The 19,677-nt window shown below is 43.4% G+C and overlaps 1 protein-coding gene across 1 annotated transcript in view; it reads right to left on the bottom strand.

Annotated features, from left to right (window-relative positions):
* LOC139422726 (tyrosine-protein kinase JAK2-like) overlaps window positions 1–19,677 on the bottom strand; it is a 66,613-nt gene that overhangs the window by 19,976 nt on the left and 26,960 nt on the right. Inside the window, exons 2-7 of the mRNA XM_071174034.1 lie at window positions 19,256–19,483; window positions 6,001–6,124; window positions 5,130–5,241; window positions 2,316–2,461; window positions 604–895; window positions 186–305 (exon numbers count right to left, since the gene is read on the bottom strand). Coding sequence (XP_071030135.1) covers window positions 186–305; window positions 604–895; window positions 2,316–2,461; window positions 5,130–5,241; window positions 6,001–6,124; window positions 19,256–19,483 — 1,022 coding nt within the window. The remainder of the gene's footprint in view (window positions 1–185; window positions 306–603; window positions 896–2,315; window positions 2,462–5,129; window positions 5,242–6,000; window positions 6,125–19,255; window positions 19,484–19,677) is intronic.

A 19,677-nucleotide genomic window follows, 5' to 3' on the forward strand; every position in this document is an offset into this window, starting at 1 on the left:
TCCTGTTCTGATCTAACATAACAGCTGGTCTGAGTCTAAAATGTCACCCTGTTCCCCTACAAAGTGCACTTCGCCCTATGGCCCTGCTCAAAAGTAGTGCACTATATTGGAAATAGCTTGTCATTTCAGACACAAATTATGTCCTTGTCCCTGTCTGAGTTATGAGGTTAGCAGAGTCATCGTACCAGAGTCTGACTGTCCTGTCTGTTGATGGTGACGATGCGACTCTCGATAGAGCCATCCTTGTTGGCTTGTTTGATGCTGATGTCAATAACTTCAGGGAAATCACAGTACGTCTGGAAACCCTATAGAGAGAGAGAGAGTAAGAGTAGTAGCAGCCACCTTGAATGCACAACCGTTTCAAACATCCTTTCTCTGACTCTCTATGACATTATTACAGGAGACTATTTGAACACATGACTAACTCTAGCCCCTTTGTGGTTGTCTCAACAGGTCATATGTGCTTTCAGAAAATAGAAAGATAAAAGGAGAAGACGAGAAGGAAAAATACGAAAGAAAAAGACGAGGAGAACAAGGAACAAGAATAAAAAGGAAGAGAGAGTGAAAGAAGAATAGAGAAGAGAACGCTACTACTCCCCCTACCTTGTCTGCCTCCTTATCCTCCTCCCGGGACCACTGGATGCCGTTGTTTCCTGTGACGACGATGGTGACCTCTCCTTCCAAGGACTCAGTGACACGGAAGCACTCTGAGTAGAAGGCTGGGTGCAGCGTCTCCAGGTTCACCAGGTATTTGAGCTTGAGGTCACGAGCCGTGGCTTTACACTGGCTGAACTGCTGGATGAACTTCCTGAAGCGATGGCGGATCCTCTTCCGGGTCACAAAGTGGTACTCTTGGATATGGGCACGTATGTCCTTGGGCAGGAACGACTTATAGCTAGGGAGGGAAGGTGAAAGAATTGGTTTAGTTACAATTGGGTCCATTACATACAAGTATCAATAGCAGCAAAGAACTGAATTATGTGATACAACAAACACAATACAGATTTTAAGAACATGGGCTGGGGTGGATTGGAGTGAGGCGGGCGTGGAGTGGAGTGAGGTGGGGGTGGAGTGGAGTGAGGCGGGGGTGGAGTGGAGTGAGGCGGGCTGGGGTGGATTGGAGTGAGGCGGGGGTGGAGTGGAGTGAGGCGGGGATGGAGTGGAGTGAGGCGGGCTGGGGTGGATTGGAGTGAGGCGGGGATGGAGTGGAGTGAGGCGGGCTGGGGTGGATTGGAGTGAGGCGGGGATGGAGTGGAGTGAGGCGGGGATGGAGTGGAGTGAGGCGGGGGTGGAGTGGAGTGAGGCGGGGGTGGAGTGGAGTGAGACGGGGATGGAGTGGAGTGAGGCGGGCTGGGGTTGATTGGAGTGAGGCGGGGGTGGAGTGGAGTGAGGCGGGGATGGAGTGGAGTGAGGCGGGCTGGGGTGGATTGGAGTGAGGCGGGCTGGGGTGGATTGGAGTGAGGCGGGGATGGAGTGGAGTGAGGCGGGGGTGGAGTGGAGTGAGGCGGGGGTGGAGTGGAGTGAGACGGGGATGGAGTGGAGTGAGGCGGGCTGGGGTTGATTGGAGTGAGGCGGGGGTGGAGTGGAGTGAGGCGGGGATGGAGTGGAGTGAGGCGGGCTGGGGTGGATTGGAGTGAGGCGGGCTGGGGTGGATTGGAGTGAGGCGGGGATGGAGTGGAGTGAGGCGGGGATGGAGTGGAGTGAGGCGGGGATGGAGTGGAGTGAGGCGGGGATGGAGTGGAGTGAGGCGGGGATGGAGTGGAGTGAGGCGGGGGTGGAGTGGAGTGAGGCGGGGGTGGAGTGGAGTGATGTGGGGGTGGAGTGGAGTGAGGTGATTTGTTTAACACTTTTTTGGTTACTACATGATTCCATATGTGTTATTTCATAGTTCTGATGTCTTCACTATTATTCTACAATGTAGAAAATAGTAAAAAATAAAGAAAAACCCTTGAATGAGTAGGTGTTCTAAAACTTTTGACTGGTAGTGTACACATATCAGATATTCTTTCCCACTACAATATCATATGCCAAAACATAATTTGTATTGAACCCCGATTGTGACGTGTATGAACAGTACAACTCAGAGGTTGAAGGGGATCTAGGGATGATTAGGTGGCCAGGAAAGTGGCAGGTTTGGATTTTAAACAGGACACTGCCCAGGGTTAACCTCTCTTCTTTAGTGACCGCAGGGAAGGCTCTGCATTCCACCTGGTTTGACCGTTGTGTACACATTGCTCTGTGATCAAACGGTTTTCAGCTCTGACAGTTTCTTCTCGGTTCAACATGCGCCATCTTCCTCCTACCAGCCTACTCACCTGGTGTCGTTATAGATGTCCACAGGGGACTGGCTACTCTCCTTAGCCATCCTCATCATGTCCAACACAGCCATGCCAAGACACTCCTCCTGGGTCTCATGGTCCACTGGGATAATCACCCAGCTATGCACAAAGTCACTACGCCACTGAGAGGAGGGAGGGAGGGAGATGTAGTAGATAGAAGTGTCATAAGGTGAAAACAAACAAGGCAAACGAGCGAGGGAGAGAGTAGAGAGAAAGGGAGAGGAGGGTTGGTAACGTTAACATATGACAGACAGCAGCAGCAGACTGGCAGACACAGACACAGCCACAGCAGACTGGCAGACACAGACACAGCCATAGCAGACTGGCAGACACAGCCACATCAGACTGGCAGACACCCCGAACATATCACATGTCTGTTAAGGCATGAGGCAGTTGGTACACACCCCTATCTGTGGCATGCCCTGGTCTCTGTGGCATGCCCCGGTCTCTGTGGCATGCCCCGGTCTCTGTGGCATGCCCCGGTCTCTGTGGCATGCCCCGGTCTCTGTGGCATGCCCCGGTCTCTGTGGCATGCCCCGGTCTCTGGGGCATGCCCCAGTCTCTGGGGCATGCCCCAAGTGGCACCCTAAATAGGGTAGTCTAAACAAATCGGACCTTCGGCAACACAGTGACTACGGTCTCAGTTCAATGATGCACCCGTGGAAAAGAGGAACTATGTCCCTACATCAATGCCTACATACAGTATAACTGAATCACTACAATAGCAAGATGGAGATCACTGAGGTTATTTTTTAAAACTAGACCTTAGACCCCGTGTTGCCTAGGGTCGGGTGTTCCAGACTCCATGTAGTGTTGAAACTAGACCTTAGTCCCATTGTTGCCTAGGGTCGGGTGTTCCAGACTCCATGTAGTGTTGAAACTAGACCTTAGTCCCATTGTTGCCTAGGGTCGGGTGTTCCAGACTCCATGTAGTGTTGAAACTAGACCTTAGTCCCAGTGTTGCCTAGGGTCGGGTGTTTCAGACTCCATGTAGTGTTGAAACTAGACCTTAGTCCCAGACTGGTATAAAGTAGTGCACCAAAGCCCTATGGGCCGTGGTCGTAAGTAGTGCACCAAAGCCCTATGGGCCGTGGTCTAAAGTAGTGCACTATATTGGGAATAGGGTTCCATTTGGGATGTACACTTTGTCTGTTCATGCTGGCTAAGGAAGAGGTCCCCACAGGCAGGGTTACAACCTAACTGGGGAGAAAAGACTGCCTGTGTGTTTGAGGAGATCCATTTAACCAAGGTAGGATGCAGGCACAACCACTTCATTACATAATGATTAGTTATGCTATTTAAGACGCAAGGAGATTTGCAGTTCAGTGATTCCGACTGCAATGTTGTCCATCTCAAACACGTACACCCTGCATCTCTGCATCCCTCGTCTTCCTGACTGCCTTTTCTAGCCTGACATGGTACGTGGGATACATGCAGCCATGTTTCCACAAGCTACACCTGAAGTATTACACTCCCTCTTTCATTGTTTTGCTCAACAACTTTCTGTTCTGCACCAAAAGCGATAGGGATCTTAGTGTGTGTGAGCTCTAGAACTATGGCCAGTCCAGTTGAACTTCTATTCTCTCTGTGGATAAACATCAAGTGAAACCACAGGAGACATTGGCCTCGGCTATACAAACAACACATCAGTAGAAAGAATATCTTGAGGAACATAAGCCACATTTCCAAGAATAGAAACTAAAGAAAACTTCTTTTTTTTTTACATGGAAACAAAGTACCTCAGTTCTCAGAATTGTGGAATAAAGTCAACACCGCTTTCCTCACAGGGCCTCCATTTTTCTATAATACAGACTTAAATGGGCCATCCACCATTGAAACAATAAACTAAGGGATCCTCCCCCAGCCTCTGTTTTGGTAAAAAGCTGAGGGATGGGCCTGGAGAAATGTAACCACTCTTGAATAAGCAGAGGTATTGATGCAAGGACTGACCATCCAAAATATCAACATTATAGTTATAAGCAGTTGTATACAGTGTTTGTTTACATTTTCAATCTTTACAAATATTGAAGTAAAACAAGCTTGTGTTTAAGGTTCTGATGGGGTATTACAGTTGAACTAAGCTCATAAGGCATTATTAAGTTATACTCTTCAAGAATCAATGGATGTAGCAATTGCGGCTTGCTCTTTAAAATGACAGCAGGACCTCACATAGTAACTAACGTATACAGGGTAATCTCTCCCACCCAGTGTGTTTTGTGACAATGTGAATGTGAAGATAAAAACTGAAAAAGGACACCACAGTCCACACAGACATTCTAAAAACACGCACGTACACACACAAACACACCCTACCAGCCACAGCCTTCACCACTGCCTCTCACCCTCCCAACACCACTTCCCCTTTTCTTCAGCATATGTACGGACACACACACACACGGGTAGATTAGGCAGTTATTTACACCACACAGACTTTACAGCTTCGTTGATTGGTGATTGGTTTATAGAAACCAGTTGCCCAAAATTGATTTTGCTTGGCAAAATCAATTTGGTCTCACCAGCTGGCTCTCTCTCTGTAGCAATTGAGCCAGGGGATGAGGTTACATAATACCTCAGGTTACTGAAAGGTGGCTTTACAGGTAGGCTATTTTAGGGGAGTCTGTAGCATACATGTCAGACTAGAGCCCACATTTACAAAGCAACTCAGAGTCGTGCTCATTCATTATGATCTTTAAGGCAAAGCTGATCCAAGATCTGCACGCCTACACTCTTGAATTTCACACTACAAGACTGAGAAAACTTTCCTGGTAAAAAATATAGCCCAAGACTAACCTGAGCGAAGAGGTAGGACATGACGGTATCGTCGAACACCGGGCTGTCCATTCCCTTGTTGACCCCATAGCGGTGGGAACAGGAGCCTCCGTACCAGCCAGGGAAGTAGTACCTGGGTGATGTAGAATTTTATTATCAATGTTTTTCATTTTCAATTATTATAATCGGTCTGCAACCCAGAGTGTGTAAAGTTCTGGTTTAAATGAAACAGACAGAATTCCCAGCTCACAATTAGTCAAATAAATGTTTATTCACGAGCGCTCTCCCGTTCACATACAAAGATGTTCCTTTTATAACATTCTTCTAACCTACTCACACACATGAACACTAACATTAGGAGAGCCATCTTCTTCTCTAGAATTTTAGTTTATCACTACCCAGCTGACAGTTCCAGCCCCCCCCCAGAAAAAGGAAACCTGGAGGGGTACTCCCTGTACAATCATACATTCCCAGAGTTATAGCCGGGTCAGTTCAACCAGAGTTGAATTGTTTCTAGGTGTTTTCTTAGGCACACACACATTCCTCTCACTCCCAGTCTAACCTAGTCGGACTTACGTTTAATATTTTTAATTACTCCTTATTCATGCTACATAACCTTTAATTCCTAATGGTTAAGTTTCCAGGTAGAATTATTTAATAATTTATCTTAAACCTTAGAAATTATTTTATAACGGGGGAGGGAGATAAAGAAGAGGACTATATAAAAGACAAGCACATTGTGTCTAATACTACTACCGTACAATGTTACTTTAATTAAACAGCATTGCATATTTCACACTTTAATTCCTTAATATTTTTAGTAGTCAATCTAATTGTTTCCTTTTCAACAGAAAAATAAAATCTAGACCCCTGACCACACGCCACATCCTACCTCACTCTGAAGAGGAGACTGTCATTTGCTGATTGGTCGAGTTTGAGGATGTGATTGGGTGGGAACCACATGCGGTCGCTCTCCCTCATCAGGCCAAACAGGCTGCAATACAACGGTGACAGGCCTGGGAGACAGGAGAGAACAGAATAATAACAACATTGACACCAAACACATCCATAGGGATAAGCAGAGCAATATGTATCCTTGTGGTTAGTGTGTCAGCCCTGAGATTGGAAGGTTGGGGTTTTGATCCCCCGTCAAGTCATACCAAAGACTCCAAAATTGGGACCTGATGCCTCTATGCTTGGAACTTTAGTATTTAGGAGATGGATTAGGGGTAAGGCCCTGCGATAGACTAGCGTCCTGTCCAGGGGGTGTCTCACCCTACAGAAATGGGAGGCAGAGCAATGGACATTAGACTGGTGGAAATCTGTCCTTTTGTCCAAATTTTTGATTTTTGGTTACAACCACCGTATCTATGTGAGATGCAGAGTAGGTGAACAGATGATCTTCGCAAGTGTACTTCGTGAAGCATGGAGTGAAGCATGGAGGAGGTGGTGTGATGGTGCTTTGCTGGTAACACAGTCTGTGATTTATTTAGAATTCAAGGCACACTTAACCAGCATGGCTACCACAGCATTCTTCAGCGATACGCAATCCCATCTGGTTTGCGCTCAGTGGGACTATCATTTGTTTTTCAACAGGACAACGGCCTCCACAAACCCCTGACCTCAACCCAATTGAGATGAGTTGGACCGCTGAGTGAAGGAAAAGCAGCCAACAAGTGCTTAGCATATGTGGGAACTCCTTCAAGACTGTTGGAAAAGCATTCCTCATTATGACTTTTAAGGCAAAGCCAATCCTAGATCAGCACTCCTACTCATGCACAAACACACAGGTGGTTATGGTCAACTGGTCCCTGTAAGAGGGTTGGGGTTGTGAGGGTTTAGAGTTTAGGATTTTAAGCTTGAGGCGAGACATTTCAGTGGATAGTATTGGGTCTCAGTCAGCTGTGCTCTAGTCTGGAATCTTGGAGTGAAATCTGCTGTGCTCTGGTCTGGGTTCTGGAAGTGAAATCAGCCTTAGCTGTGCTCTGGTCTGGGCTCTGGGAGTGAAATCACTCTCAGCTGTGTTGTTTGGTCTGGGCTCTGGGAGTGAAATCACTCTCAGCTGTGTTGTCTGGTCTGGGCTCTGGGAGTGAAATCACTCTCAGCTGTGTTGTTTGGTCTGGGCTCTGGGAGTGAAATCACTCTCAGCTGTGTTGTCTGGTCTGGGCTCTGGGAGTGAAATCACTCTCAGCTGTGTTGTCTGGTCTGGGCTCTGGGAGTGAAATCACTCTCAGCTGTGTTGTCTGGTCTGGGCTCTGGGAGTGAAATCACTCTCAGCTGTGTTGTTTGGTCTGGGCTCTGGGAGTGAAATCACTCTCAGCTGTGTTGTCTGGTCTGGGCTCTGGGAGTGAAATCACTCTCAGCTGTGTTGTCTGGTCTGGGCTCTGGGAGTGAAATCACTCTCAGCTGTGTTGTCTGGTCTGGGCTCTGGGAGTGAAATCACTCTCAGCTGTGTTGTCTGGTCTGGGCTCTGGGAGTAAAATCACTCTCAGCTGTGTTGTCTGGTCTGGGCTCTGGGAGTAAAATCACTCTCAGCTGTGTTGTCTGGTCTGGGCTCTGGGAGTGAAATCACTCTCAGCTGTGTTGTCTGGTCTGGGCTCTGGGAGTGAAATCACTCTCAGTTGTGTTGTCTGGTCTGGGCTCTGGGAGTGAAATCACTCTCAGCTGTGCTGTCTGGTCTAGGCTCTGGGAGTAAAATCTGATTAACTGGCCAAAAGGCACCTACTGTATGAAATGCACTCTTCTCAGCATGGAAATAACGTTGTAAAGAGCATTAAACACACTAGCCATTTCAACAGCTTTAAAGTTATAAATATATGTATGTTTTTCCCACGTATGTAGGCCTATAGCTTCGGGCTGCAATGTGTCCACAGGGGCAGCAGGTAGCCTAGTAGTTAGAGCATTGGGCCAGTAACCAAAAGGTTGGTGGCTCGAATCCCAGAGCTGACAAGGTGAAAATCTGTCGTTCTGCCCATGAACAAAGCAGGTATCCAACTGTTCCTAGGCCGTAACAAGAATAGACTGATGAGTTTCATAAGAAAGTGGTTTGTTTCTGGCCATTTTGAGCCTGTCATCGAGCCCACAAATGCTGATGCTCCAGATACTCAACTCGTCTTAAGGCTAGTTGTATTGCTTCTTTAAATCAGCACAACAGTTTTAAGCTGTGCTAACATAATTGCAAAAGGGTTTCTAATGATCAATTAGCCTTTTAAAATTATAAACTTGGAATAGCTAACAACGTGCCATTGGAACACAGGAGAGATGGCTCTTAAAGCCACAGTCATGTGGCAATGACAAAGTATTGTTGGCAATGACAAAGTATTGAGATAAACTTTTGTTATTGACCAAATACTTATTTTCCACCACAATTTGCAAATAAATTCATTAAAAATCCTACAATGTGATTTTCTGGATTTTTTTCTTCTCATTTTGTCTGTCATAGTTTAAGTGTACCTATGATGAAAATTACAGGCCTATCATCTTTTTTAGTGGGAGAACTTGCACAATTGGTGGCTGACTAAATACTTTTTTGCCCCACTGTATGTATGTATGTATGTATGTATACATCCTTCTGCAGGGAACAATTTTTTTCCTAGTTCTTTTTTTAATCATGGGAGTACTCCTAACAGTAAAACATGTCAAATGCCCATCCTTTCATTTTTATTTCGGCCCCCCAAAAATGTGCCAGCGATTCGCCCATGGATTGATGTTTCAACATTGTCTCAATGAAGAGTTTGGCGACTAGCCACGTGTAGTTACAAGCCTGCTAGAGTTAGCGGCAGGCGGACAAGCAATATCCACCGTCAAAGTACAGATGAAACCTGAGCTGGGAGCTGGACAGTTTTAGAAAACCCTGACTAGATCTAGTTTCAATAATAGTATACCCCTTTGGGCCAAGCCCTCAAAAACAACAACAACAACGTCTATGAGACGAGGTTGTGACAGAGTAGATGAGAGAAACCGGAAGTGAGAATAGAGTGCTGTGTGACAAGAGGAAGAGAAGCCTAGGCGAGCGTATTGCATGGGGGAGGTTAGTAAGTTTGTTAGCTAGCCAGCCCCACTTTCTGGCTGTACGGGGAGACTGCGATATGTCAGCCTGGGGGAGCAGAGGAAGAATAGAATACAAGTCATCAGCCATCAAAGGGCTGACTGTCCACATATAAATAAAAGTACTAGATTGAGTGTATCCGTCAAATTTCTGTGGTCTGAGGAGCTTTTCCCATTCTACTAGACCTAATTATATGGTTGTCGCCTTCTCCCTTAGGTGCTCAGAATAACCTCACTGTCTCTCTAAACTTCGTAACATAATAACTCTGACATGGCAACATAATCACTCCAGCATGTCGAGTTACACTGCAGTGTGGAGTAGGTAAACATCAGAAGGTATCGGTGGACAGGGAGTGAGAGGAGTCAATTAAAAATAATCTGAGAGCGCCTGAGAGAGAGCCAGAGACAGAGAGCCAAAGAGAGAGAGACAAAGAGAGCCAAAGAGAGAGAGCCAGAGAGAGAGAGCCAGAGAGAGAGAGCCAGAGAGAGAAAAAATGAAAGCGAGAGAGTAAATGAAAGAGAGCGAGAGTGCAAGAGAGAGAGTGCTGCAGGGTGCATATCAGAGACCTTCTGGGGTGTGTTAGAGAGAGATAGACAGAGAACTAAAAATCAACAAGTCAACAGCCTGCTGAGGTCAGTGTATGAACACCCAGGTCAGTGGTAGGCTATATTCAACATAACTACACTACATGACTGTGGCTTTAAGACAAATTCAAGCAAAACTGCCATCAATGCTTTTCCGGGTTGGGACTAAGAATATATTCTCTTTAAACTACATCTCGATGCATATTTACACTTTACAGATTAAACTGACAGATACAGAACAATGTTTACACTTTGAAGCAAAATTGAAGGGTAATTTGGAATGAAAATAAGTTATTTTTTGAGTACTCTGTAAACCGGGCCAAACAGATAGCAATTTGACACATTTGTCCTATGGCACAGATGAGTTGACCTCTTCAAGTGGAGGTGTCAAATAGGTTTTAAAGCTAAAAATACACAGACTGTTGGACATCTAGTTAAACAACCACCACAACAACTGTATAACTGCTTAAAATGACATTAAGACTGTGATCAAGGAGAGATGGGTCTAAGTAGGCGGGTTCTGCTCTAACGGAAGAACAGACTGCGCTTCAACTCAGGTACACCACTCGCTACCTACCGCCAAACATTGCACACGACTCTGCCAAGAAGCACAATGCTCAAATACTTCTGCGTTAGTCTTTGACTAATCAAATAATTAATTTATCAAATAATTAGTCTAATGAATCTGAGTACAGCCTCTCCAGGCCCAGATTACCCTAGTCACAAAACAGGTCTATACCGTAGGGGATATGAAGCTTGATTTACTGCCATGGTGGCTAGGCTGGTTACACACGTGCGGAATCCCAAATCAACCCTTCGCTTGCCATTGCCAGACGTTCTATGCGTCTACATCTTAATTGGACGGGTGTTGCAGCGTCCCATATCCAGCAAGCATCAAACCCACAACCTCAGTTTACATTTACCGCTACAATGGCTCCGTCTATGTCAAGACAAAATGAGAACCCCGTCTGCAGTAAACAATGACTAGTAGTTCCACAAAGCCCTCAAGAGAAGTAACCCTGAGTCAGACTCTGTGCTAATGAAAGAGGTCAGAGGAGATATTTGTGTGGATTACACTCCCTCCGCATTGAAACCTCTTCCTTGTGCTTCTGTCTGCGCTGAAAAGGTTTACTTTTATGGGTTAGGGCTTGTTTTGATGTTTGTTGTAGGGGCAATAAGAACAAACGGCATGCACTTTAGGCCCTGTAGGGCAGGAGATCGTCTCTGTGGGCTGCAGCATTGCGAGGGTTAACACGTTTAAATATGTTTTACTCACGTTGGCCACAGAGAAGGAGAGCCCACAGGCTTTGGAAAGCGGGCCGTGTCCGTGGCACTGTATTGACCTCAAAGCGAGCAAAGAAGTTGTTTAATTTGTCTGGAATAGGAACCTGCTCTGCTTTCTGTGTGAGGAAAGGTAGTACTCTACAGGTGTTGTAGAGCAAAAACCTGTAGGAGAGTCCATGCCTTGATGTTTGCAGAGAATGACTGGGTGTTGTCCAGGATCACACCAAGACACTAATGTCAGGCCGGACACTAGTCTTGTGTTCAGAGCCAATGTTGGTTCTGATGGAGGCTGGGGCCAGTCTGTGATATGGGCGTTGCGTGGATTTGGATGAGCGGTGGAGTCTGGGCTATTTGGTGTCAACAGCAGTCACAGGACATGGACGTGTGTGAGGTATGTGGTTTTCAGAAGAGGTTGGTGTGAAGAGCTATAGGAGGACAGGCTCATTTTAATAGCTGGAATGGAATAAACACATCGATAAAACACAACAAGCATATTGAAACCACAACTTGACTCCATTCTAGCCATTACATGACAGTCCTCCTATAGCTCCTCCCACCAGCCTCCACTGCTTGCTTTTGGCCTTTTTTTCCCCCCCGATATTTTTTTTTTGTTGTCAGCCAAATTGACCAAAAAAAATAAATCCCATTGCAAAATAATGCTTTTTATTCATTGATGGTAATACATTTAACCGACATGCTTATCGGTCTATAGGTTCATTTGCATATTTTAGAGTCATTAAAATTGGTGTGTGTGTATTTTCTTATTTATACAACACAACTATCACAGGCATACAGAGCCTGTTTTGCGCGGGATGTCTGCTCAGTTGTGTAAAGTACAAAAGTAAAAAATACTTTGAAGTACTACTTAACTCGTTTTTTGGAGGTATCTGTCATTTACTTTTTATATTTGGGACAACTTTTACGTCACTAGATTCCTAAAGAAAATAATGTACTTATTACGCCATACATTTTCCTTGACACACAGAAGTACTAGTTACATTTTGAATACTTAGCAGCACAGGAAAATGGTCCAATTTACACACTTATCAAGAGAACATCCCTGGTCATCCCTACTGCCTCTGGCCTGGCGGACTCAATAAACACAAATGCTTTGTTTGTAAATGATGTCAGTGTTGAAGTGTGCCCCTGGCAATCTGGTTATAAAAAAACTGCTGTCTGATTTGAAATCATTTATACTTTTACTTTTGATACTTAAGTATATTTGAGCAATTAAATGTACTTTTGGGTATTTTTTTCTATTAGAGCAGCTACTCTTCCTGGGGTCCACACAAAATATGACATTATGCAAAACATTAATAGACAAAAACAAAACTACATCAAAAAATGTTTAAGGCACACATAGCCTACGTATCAATACATACACACAAACTATCTAGGTCAAATAGGGGAGAGGTGTTGTGCCGTGAGGTCTTGCTTTATCTCTTTTTTGAAACCAGGTTTGCTCTTAATTTGAACAATATGATATGGAAAAGGAGTTCCATGCAATAATGGCTCTATTGAATTTGTTCTGGATTTGAGGACTGTGAAAAGACCCCTGGTGGCATGTCTGGTCGGCCAAGTGTGTGTGTGTGTGTGTGTGTCAGAGCTGTGTGTAAGTTGACTAAGCAAACCATTTGTGATTTTCAATACATTGTGTCTTACAAAAAGAAGAAGTGATGCAGTCAGTCTCTCCACAACTATTAGCCAAGAGAGACTGGCATGTATAGTACTTCAATCAGCCCTTTGATTACATGGAAGAACAAGACGAGCCACTCTGTTCTTGACCAGCTTAACTATGGCTTTCCTTGCAGCACTCGACTGGACAATAATCAAGAATAATCAAAACTAGAGCCTGCAGGACTTGCTTTTTGAAGTGTGGTGTCAAAAAAGCAGATCCTATTTTTTTTACGGACAGACATCTCCCCATCTTTACATCCATTGAATCTCTGTTTTGACCATGACAGTTTACAATCTAAGGTAACACCAAGTAATTTAGTCTCTTCAACTTCTTCAACAGCCACACCATTCATTACCAGATTCAGCTGAGGTCTATAACTTAGGGAATGATTTGTACCAAATTTCAATGCTCTTAGTTTTAGAGATGATCAGGACCAGTTTATTACTGGCCACCCCTTCCAAACCAGACTGGAACTCTTTGTTAAGGGTTTCAGTGACTACATTAGTTGTGGTTGCTGATACGTACGTGGCTGAATCATCGGCATACATGGACACACATGCTTTGTTTAATGCCAGTGGCAGGTCATTGGTAAAAATAGAAAATAGTACAGGGCCTAAAAAACTGCCCTGCGGTACACCACACTTTACCTAGAAAAGCTTCCATTAAAAGAAAACCCTTTACGTTCTATTAGAAAGATATCTCTGAATCCACGCTAGGGGCTGTACCAAATGTTTGATGTATTATAATAATTGATTATGCTTATGTTGTATTAATATAAGGGGAGGGGTTATAAGACCCCTCCCTCCTTACATGTATAGGGTCCTAGACTACAGATTAACAATATTTACACACATTATATGAGGTTTAATATTGTTCCACAGTACTTTTCTAGGTTCTCTGCCTCATGAAGAAACTGTCTGAGAAATGTGTGACAGTGAAGACAGAACTCTGCAGGGAGTGTAAGAGATAAGAGATTAGTCAGACATTCCACTATAAATCAACTTGGACATTTACTGCTAAGCTTTTAGATAACACTAAAAGCCTTGTTTATATAGCTGTGTAGGCATGGTTTTGGTCTCATGAGTAAAAGGTAATGATGTAGGCAGTGACATCACCAAGGCTGGACTTCGGGTTTAATAAAAACAACTTGGGACTTTTTCTATTTTGCAGAACTTACTCAGAAACATGCATCATGTTCCTGTTGTCATATTCTGTCTGCAATTGCATTAATAAAGGTTTTTGAATGATTTAATTAAAGATAGTCATAATGCTAATTTCACCAATGAGCCCATGATTGACAAGGAACAAGGAAACGAATCCCAACACTATGACAGAGATTGAAAAGCAATAACACACGAGTGTTTTCAACAACAAGTTATGGTCAATAATATCAAAGGCTGCACTGAAATCTAACAGTACAGATCCCACAATCTTCTTATCAATTTCTTTCAACCAATCATCAGTCGTGTGTGTCAATGTGTCAAATGTTGTGTCCTTCTCTATAAGCATGCTGAAAGTTTGATACTAATAGGTTTACAGAGAGAAACAATTTGTTCCAACAGTTTGCTAAGAGCTGGCAGCAATCTGAAATGTCTGCTGCTTTACCACTCTTGGGTAGCAGAATTACTTTGGCTTCCCTCCAGGCCTGAGGACAAAGACTTTCCTCTAGACTCAGATGAAAGATATGACAGACAGGAGTGGCTATAGAGTCAGCTACCTTCCTCTGTAGCTTTCCATCTAAGTTGTGAAAGCCAGGAGGTTTGTCATTATTGATCGATAACAATCATTTTCCCACCTCTCCCACTCTAACTTTACAGAATTCAAACTTGCAATGCTTTTCTTTCATAATTTCTTCTTTATGCATAAATACGATGGCTCACTGTTCGTTGTTGGCATTTCCTGCCTAAATTTGCCCACTTTGCCAATGAAGTAATCATAAAAATTATTGTCAACATCAAATGGTTTTGTGATGAATAAGCCATCTGATTCAATGAAAGACGGAGTTGAATGTCTTTCTGCCCATAATTTCATTTAAAAATTAGTCAAAAGTTTTTCCATCATTCTTTATACAGTATATCATTGATCTTGGTTTCACAATACAGTTTCTTCTTTCGGTTGAATTTAGTCACATATTCTCTCAATTTGCAGTAAGTCAGCCAGACAGATGTGCAGCCATCTCGTTCAACCATACAGATTTTAAATTCCTCATCAATCCAAGGAGACTGAACAGCTCTAACGGTCCGTTTTTTAAACAGGTGCATGTTTATCAATAATTGGAAGAAGCAATTTCATAAATTCATCAAGAGCAGCGTCTGGAGGCTCCTTATTAAATCACATCGAACCTACATGTTTTTAACATCATCTACATAAATCACAGCAAAATATTTTGTATTATCACTTATACAATATTTTAGGCCCAGCTGTTGAAACTCTGGCTTTCCTGGAAAAAGCCACTATTGTGATCACTGCACCCAATGTGCACAGATACAACTTTAGAACAAAGTTCTACAGTATTAGTCAACATGTGATCTAAACAGTACATGTGGATGATCTTGTTCCTGTAGTGTTTGAAAACACCCTGGTAGGTTGATTAATAACCTGAACCAGATTACAGGCACTGGTTACAGTGAGAAGCTTCCTCTTGAGTGGACAACTTGATCAAAACCAGTCAATATTTCAGGTCCCCATGAAAGTAGACCTCTGTTTACATCACATACACAATCAACCATTTCACACATTATTAAGATACTGACTGTTAGCACTATGTTGCCTATAGCAACACCCCAAAACAAAAAGGCTTTAGGTGTGCCAGGTGAACCTGCATCCACAACACTTCAATAACAATTGACATAAGGTCTTCTTTACGCATTACAGGGATGTGGCTCTGAATATATACAGCAATTCCTCCTCCATAAGCATTTCTCTCTCTTCTATAGCTGTTATATCATTCTATTGCTAAAATTGTATCATCAAATTAATTATCTAAGTGAGTCTCAGAAATGGCTAATATATTAATGTTATCAAGTAATTGACTTCATGAACCTTATATCTAAGGCTGCCTATATTAATGACAGATTTCCACCGGTCTAATGTCCATTGCTCGTGTTTCTTGGCCCAAGCAAGTCTCTTCTTCTTATTGGTGTCCTGTAGTGGTTTATTTGCAGCAATTTGACCTTGAAGGCCTGATTCACGCAGTCTCCTCTGAACAGTTGATGTTGAGATGTGCCTGTTATTTGAACTCTGAAGCATTTATTTGGGCTGCAATTTCTGAGGCTGGTAACTCTAATGAACTTATCCTCTGCAGCAGAGGTAACTCTGGGTCTTCCTTTCCTGTGGCAGTCCTCAGGAGAGCCAGTTTCATCATAGCGCTTGATGGTTTCTGCGACTGCACTTGAAGAAACTTTCAAAGTTCTTGAGATTTTCCGTATTGACTGACCTTCATATCTTAATGTAATAAATGGACTGTTGTTTCTCTTTGCTTCTTTGAGCTGTTCTTGCCATAATATGGACTTGGTCTTTTACCAAATAGAGTTATTTTCTGGTCCTTATACCACTACTACCTTGTCACAACATTACTGATTGTCTCTAACGCATTAAGGCAAGAATTTCCACAAACTAACTTTTAATAAGGCACACCTGTTAATTGAAATGCATTCTAGGGGACTACCTCATGAAGCTGGTTGAGAGAATGCCAAGAGTGTGCAAAGCTGTCATCAAGGCAAAGCGTGGCTACTTAAAAGAATCTCAAATATAAAATATATTTAGATTTGTTTAACACTTTTTTGGTTACTACATTATTCCATATGTGTTATTTTGTAGTTTTGATGTCTTCACTATTATTCTACAATGTAGAAAATAGTAAAAATAAAGAAAAATCCTTGAATGAGTAGGTGTGTCCATACTTTAGACTGGTACAGTACGTAAATAAGGTATTCTGTTTATTCTTTGTAATCTGCAAACATTTCTGAAAACCTGTTTTTGCTTTGTCATTATGGGGTATTGTGTGTAGATTGCTCAGGATTCTTTTTTATTTAAAACATTTTAGAATAAGTCTAACGTAACAAAATGTGGGTCTGAATACTTTCCGAAGGCACTGTGTATAAGTACATGTAAAACCAAATACTTTTAGACTTTTACTCAAGTAGTATTTTACTGGGTGACTTTTACTTGAGTCATTTTCTATTAAGGTATCTTTACTTTCACTTAAGTATGATAATTGGGTACTTCGCCCACCACTGTTTCTGCAGCAGCTCCTCGGCATGTTACTGCTGGAGTAAAACATGTTAATTCATAAGTCCAGTCATCGCGTAACAATTCTAAAATGCAATCGCTTGTTAAAAACTGTTTCCATGGCCACAATTAAAAAGAGCTACTGGTTTTATTTGGTAACTGAAGCGCGCCTCCCATTCACCATTCAAGTGTAGTCAACATTAGACAGGCCATCAGTCCATCACCCACCACTTCACAATGTGAGTTATGCATCTTGAAAACCTACTTAAAGCAGCAATATGTAACTTTTTTGGGCGACCCGACTCAATTTACATAAAAATATGAGTTATAGATTTGTCACTCTCATTGAAAGCCAGTCTAAGAAGCGGTAGATCTGTTCTACGTGCACTATTTCAATGCTTCCCGAACTCAGCAAACAATGTTTCCACTGCGAGAATGAGAACAGTAAATGACTAATGCTTTGACAGAAATGTATGTAACCAAATGACAGGGATTAACAGTTCATTTATTACTGGTTACATATGTAAATGGAAATAGACAAACAAACAAAGGCCAAACAATTCACATGAAACAATGAATGCGCAAGAATTGACGGGAGACAGCGGAGGGCATTCTGGGTAGCTGAGAGACGTGCCTTTTTCTTCGCCACACACCCCTCCCCATCTTGTCTCAACATTTAAAATTATACTCAAGACACCATCTTAAAAAATATTTTAGATGCTTTTCACAGCAAATCAGCTAGGCCTATTGCCATGTGGGCTTCCCAAATAGACACAGCCTACGAGCTTGTGATTTCAAACAGTCCACAGCTCATTTTGTAAAGAAGCTAATGATTATCCATTCCTCTGTGGCCAAGTGATGCTCTCTGGTGAAGTATTTTGGATGATTTTATTTATTTATGTATAGACAGGAGTAATTATATAAATATTTTTTTTTAACTTTAGGGCCTAATTAGACATGCGGCCTATGGAAGACTTCCTCATACGACATTCCTCTACTGTTCTATTGGTTTTCATATCAACTTTCTTTTCGTTGTGCAGAAGCCAAAAGGCACAATCCTAGTCACAATCCTAGGAGATTATAACAACACATGGTCATTAAGGCCAGATTGTTCTCCAAGATGTTCAAACGTTCATAATCACCAGCAGGATCAAATAATCACAGAGGTTGTAGAAGGTGCAACAGGTCAGTACCTCAGGAGTAAATGTCACTTGGCTTTTCATAGCTGGGCATTCAGAGGTCGAAATAGCAGGTGCGGTAGAGAGAGAGAGAGAGAGTGGTGTGCTGTTTTGAATGGCATGTTCCCGCAAGTTGCATTTTGTCAAATGTTTGAAAATGACATGTTATTTCACGTTTCATTACAGGAGTTGCATGTTCCGCTAAGATGCATTACCATAACCTAAGTGGGATCTGTAATTCTGGCCACCGTGGGTAGACACCCTAATGGGCAACGTAACGAATGTGTAATTCTGGCCACCGTGGGTAGACACCCTAATGAGCAACGTAACGAATGTGTAATTCTGGCCACCGTGGGTAGACACCCTAATGGGCAACGCACCCAATGCATACGAGTCCGGTACATTTCTCAAATGGCTGGTACATTAAAATCTTCCCGGTCACGCTGTCCGGCGTCACATTTCCCTAACGGAAACCCTGGTGTGTGTGGATCTGGATCACCAAGCAGACACTCCAGGCCCCTGAAGCCTGCGGGCAGTGGTTTCTGGGCCCTGATGTGTCAACAGCAGTCACAAACAAGGAAAAGGGTGGGGAGGGTGTGTGTGTTTGGCTACTGGTGTAGGCCTATGCTGTAGCCGAAGCATTTTAAATGAATCCGGCATAAACCCGAACCACTCACAGTCTATTGACACTAGAAACACTAACACTAGAACACTAACACTAGAATCACTAAAGTGTTTTAGCCAAACGTTAAGGCTAACGAAACAATCACTAAAGTATTTTAGCCAAACGTTAAGGCTAACGAAACAATCACTAAAGGGTTTTAGCCAAACGTTAAGGCTAACGAAACAAGCGCTGAAGTGGTTTGGTTAAAGGCCAGAGAAGATGCTTTAGAGTTAAAGTCAGAGACAGGAGAGCACAGTGAACAAAACGGCAAAGTCTCATAAACCTGCCCACACTTTAATACCTCAAACAAGCACCGAGGGGAAAATAGCATGTCTATTATCTCGTTCCCAAACTAAGCCCTACTAACCCGATGCAGTATGTGTCAGTCCTTGTTTATGGCTTTAATTCCACTCAACATTGTTCATGCTTTATTAAATAATCTCCTTTGGAGCAGAAAAACATTGAGCACTGGCTCACTCACCGCATGCCTTGGCCGCGTCGATGCACAGCTCCTCAGCCACATAGTCCCCTGCCGGGTAGGTGAGGTCTTGGCTGTTGGCTCCGCCCTGGCCCAGGTGGTACAGGTGCACCCTCAGACAGGGAGGTGGAGCTACTTCCTGTTCCTGTTTGGTCTCGGAGACAGGAAGTGGGTTCAGGATGCAGCCGTTCTGATTGGACGAGGGACATAATGCAGACTCCATGTCCATCACTGCAGGGAAGGGAGAGAAATACGGTGTAGAGGGGAGGAGAGAGGAGGGAGGATAAAGAGTATGGGGAGAGAGAGAGAGAGAAAGAGGTGGTGGGGGAGGGGCAGAGGGGCGAGTCAGCAGTCAGTTGAGTGTCATGATTATGACGCGTGTCATTAGTGAGCTATAAACATGAACTGCTCTGCATTGTTTACAG

Source organism: Oncorhynchus clarkii, chromosome 12, assembly GCF_045791955.1.
Source record: "Oncorhynchus clarkii lewisi isolate Uvic-CL-2024 chromosome 12, UVic_Ocla_1.0, whole genome shotgun sequence".
Lineage (NCBI taxonomy): Eukaryota > Metazoa > Chordata > Actinopteri > Salmoniformes > Salmonidae > Oncorhynchus > Oncorhynchus clarkii.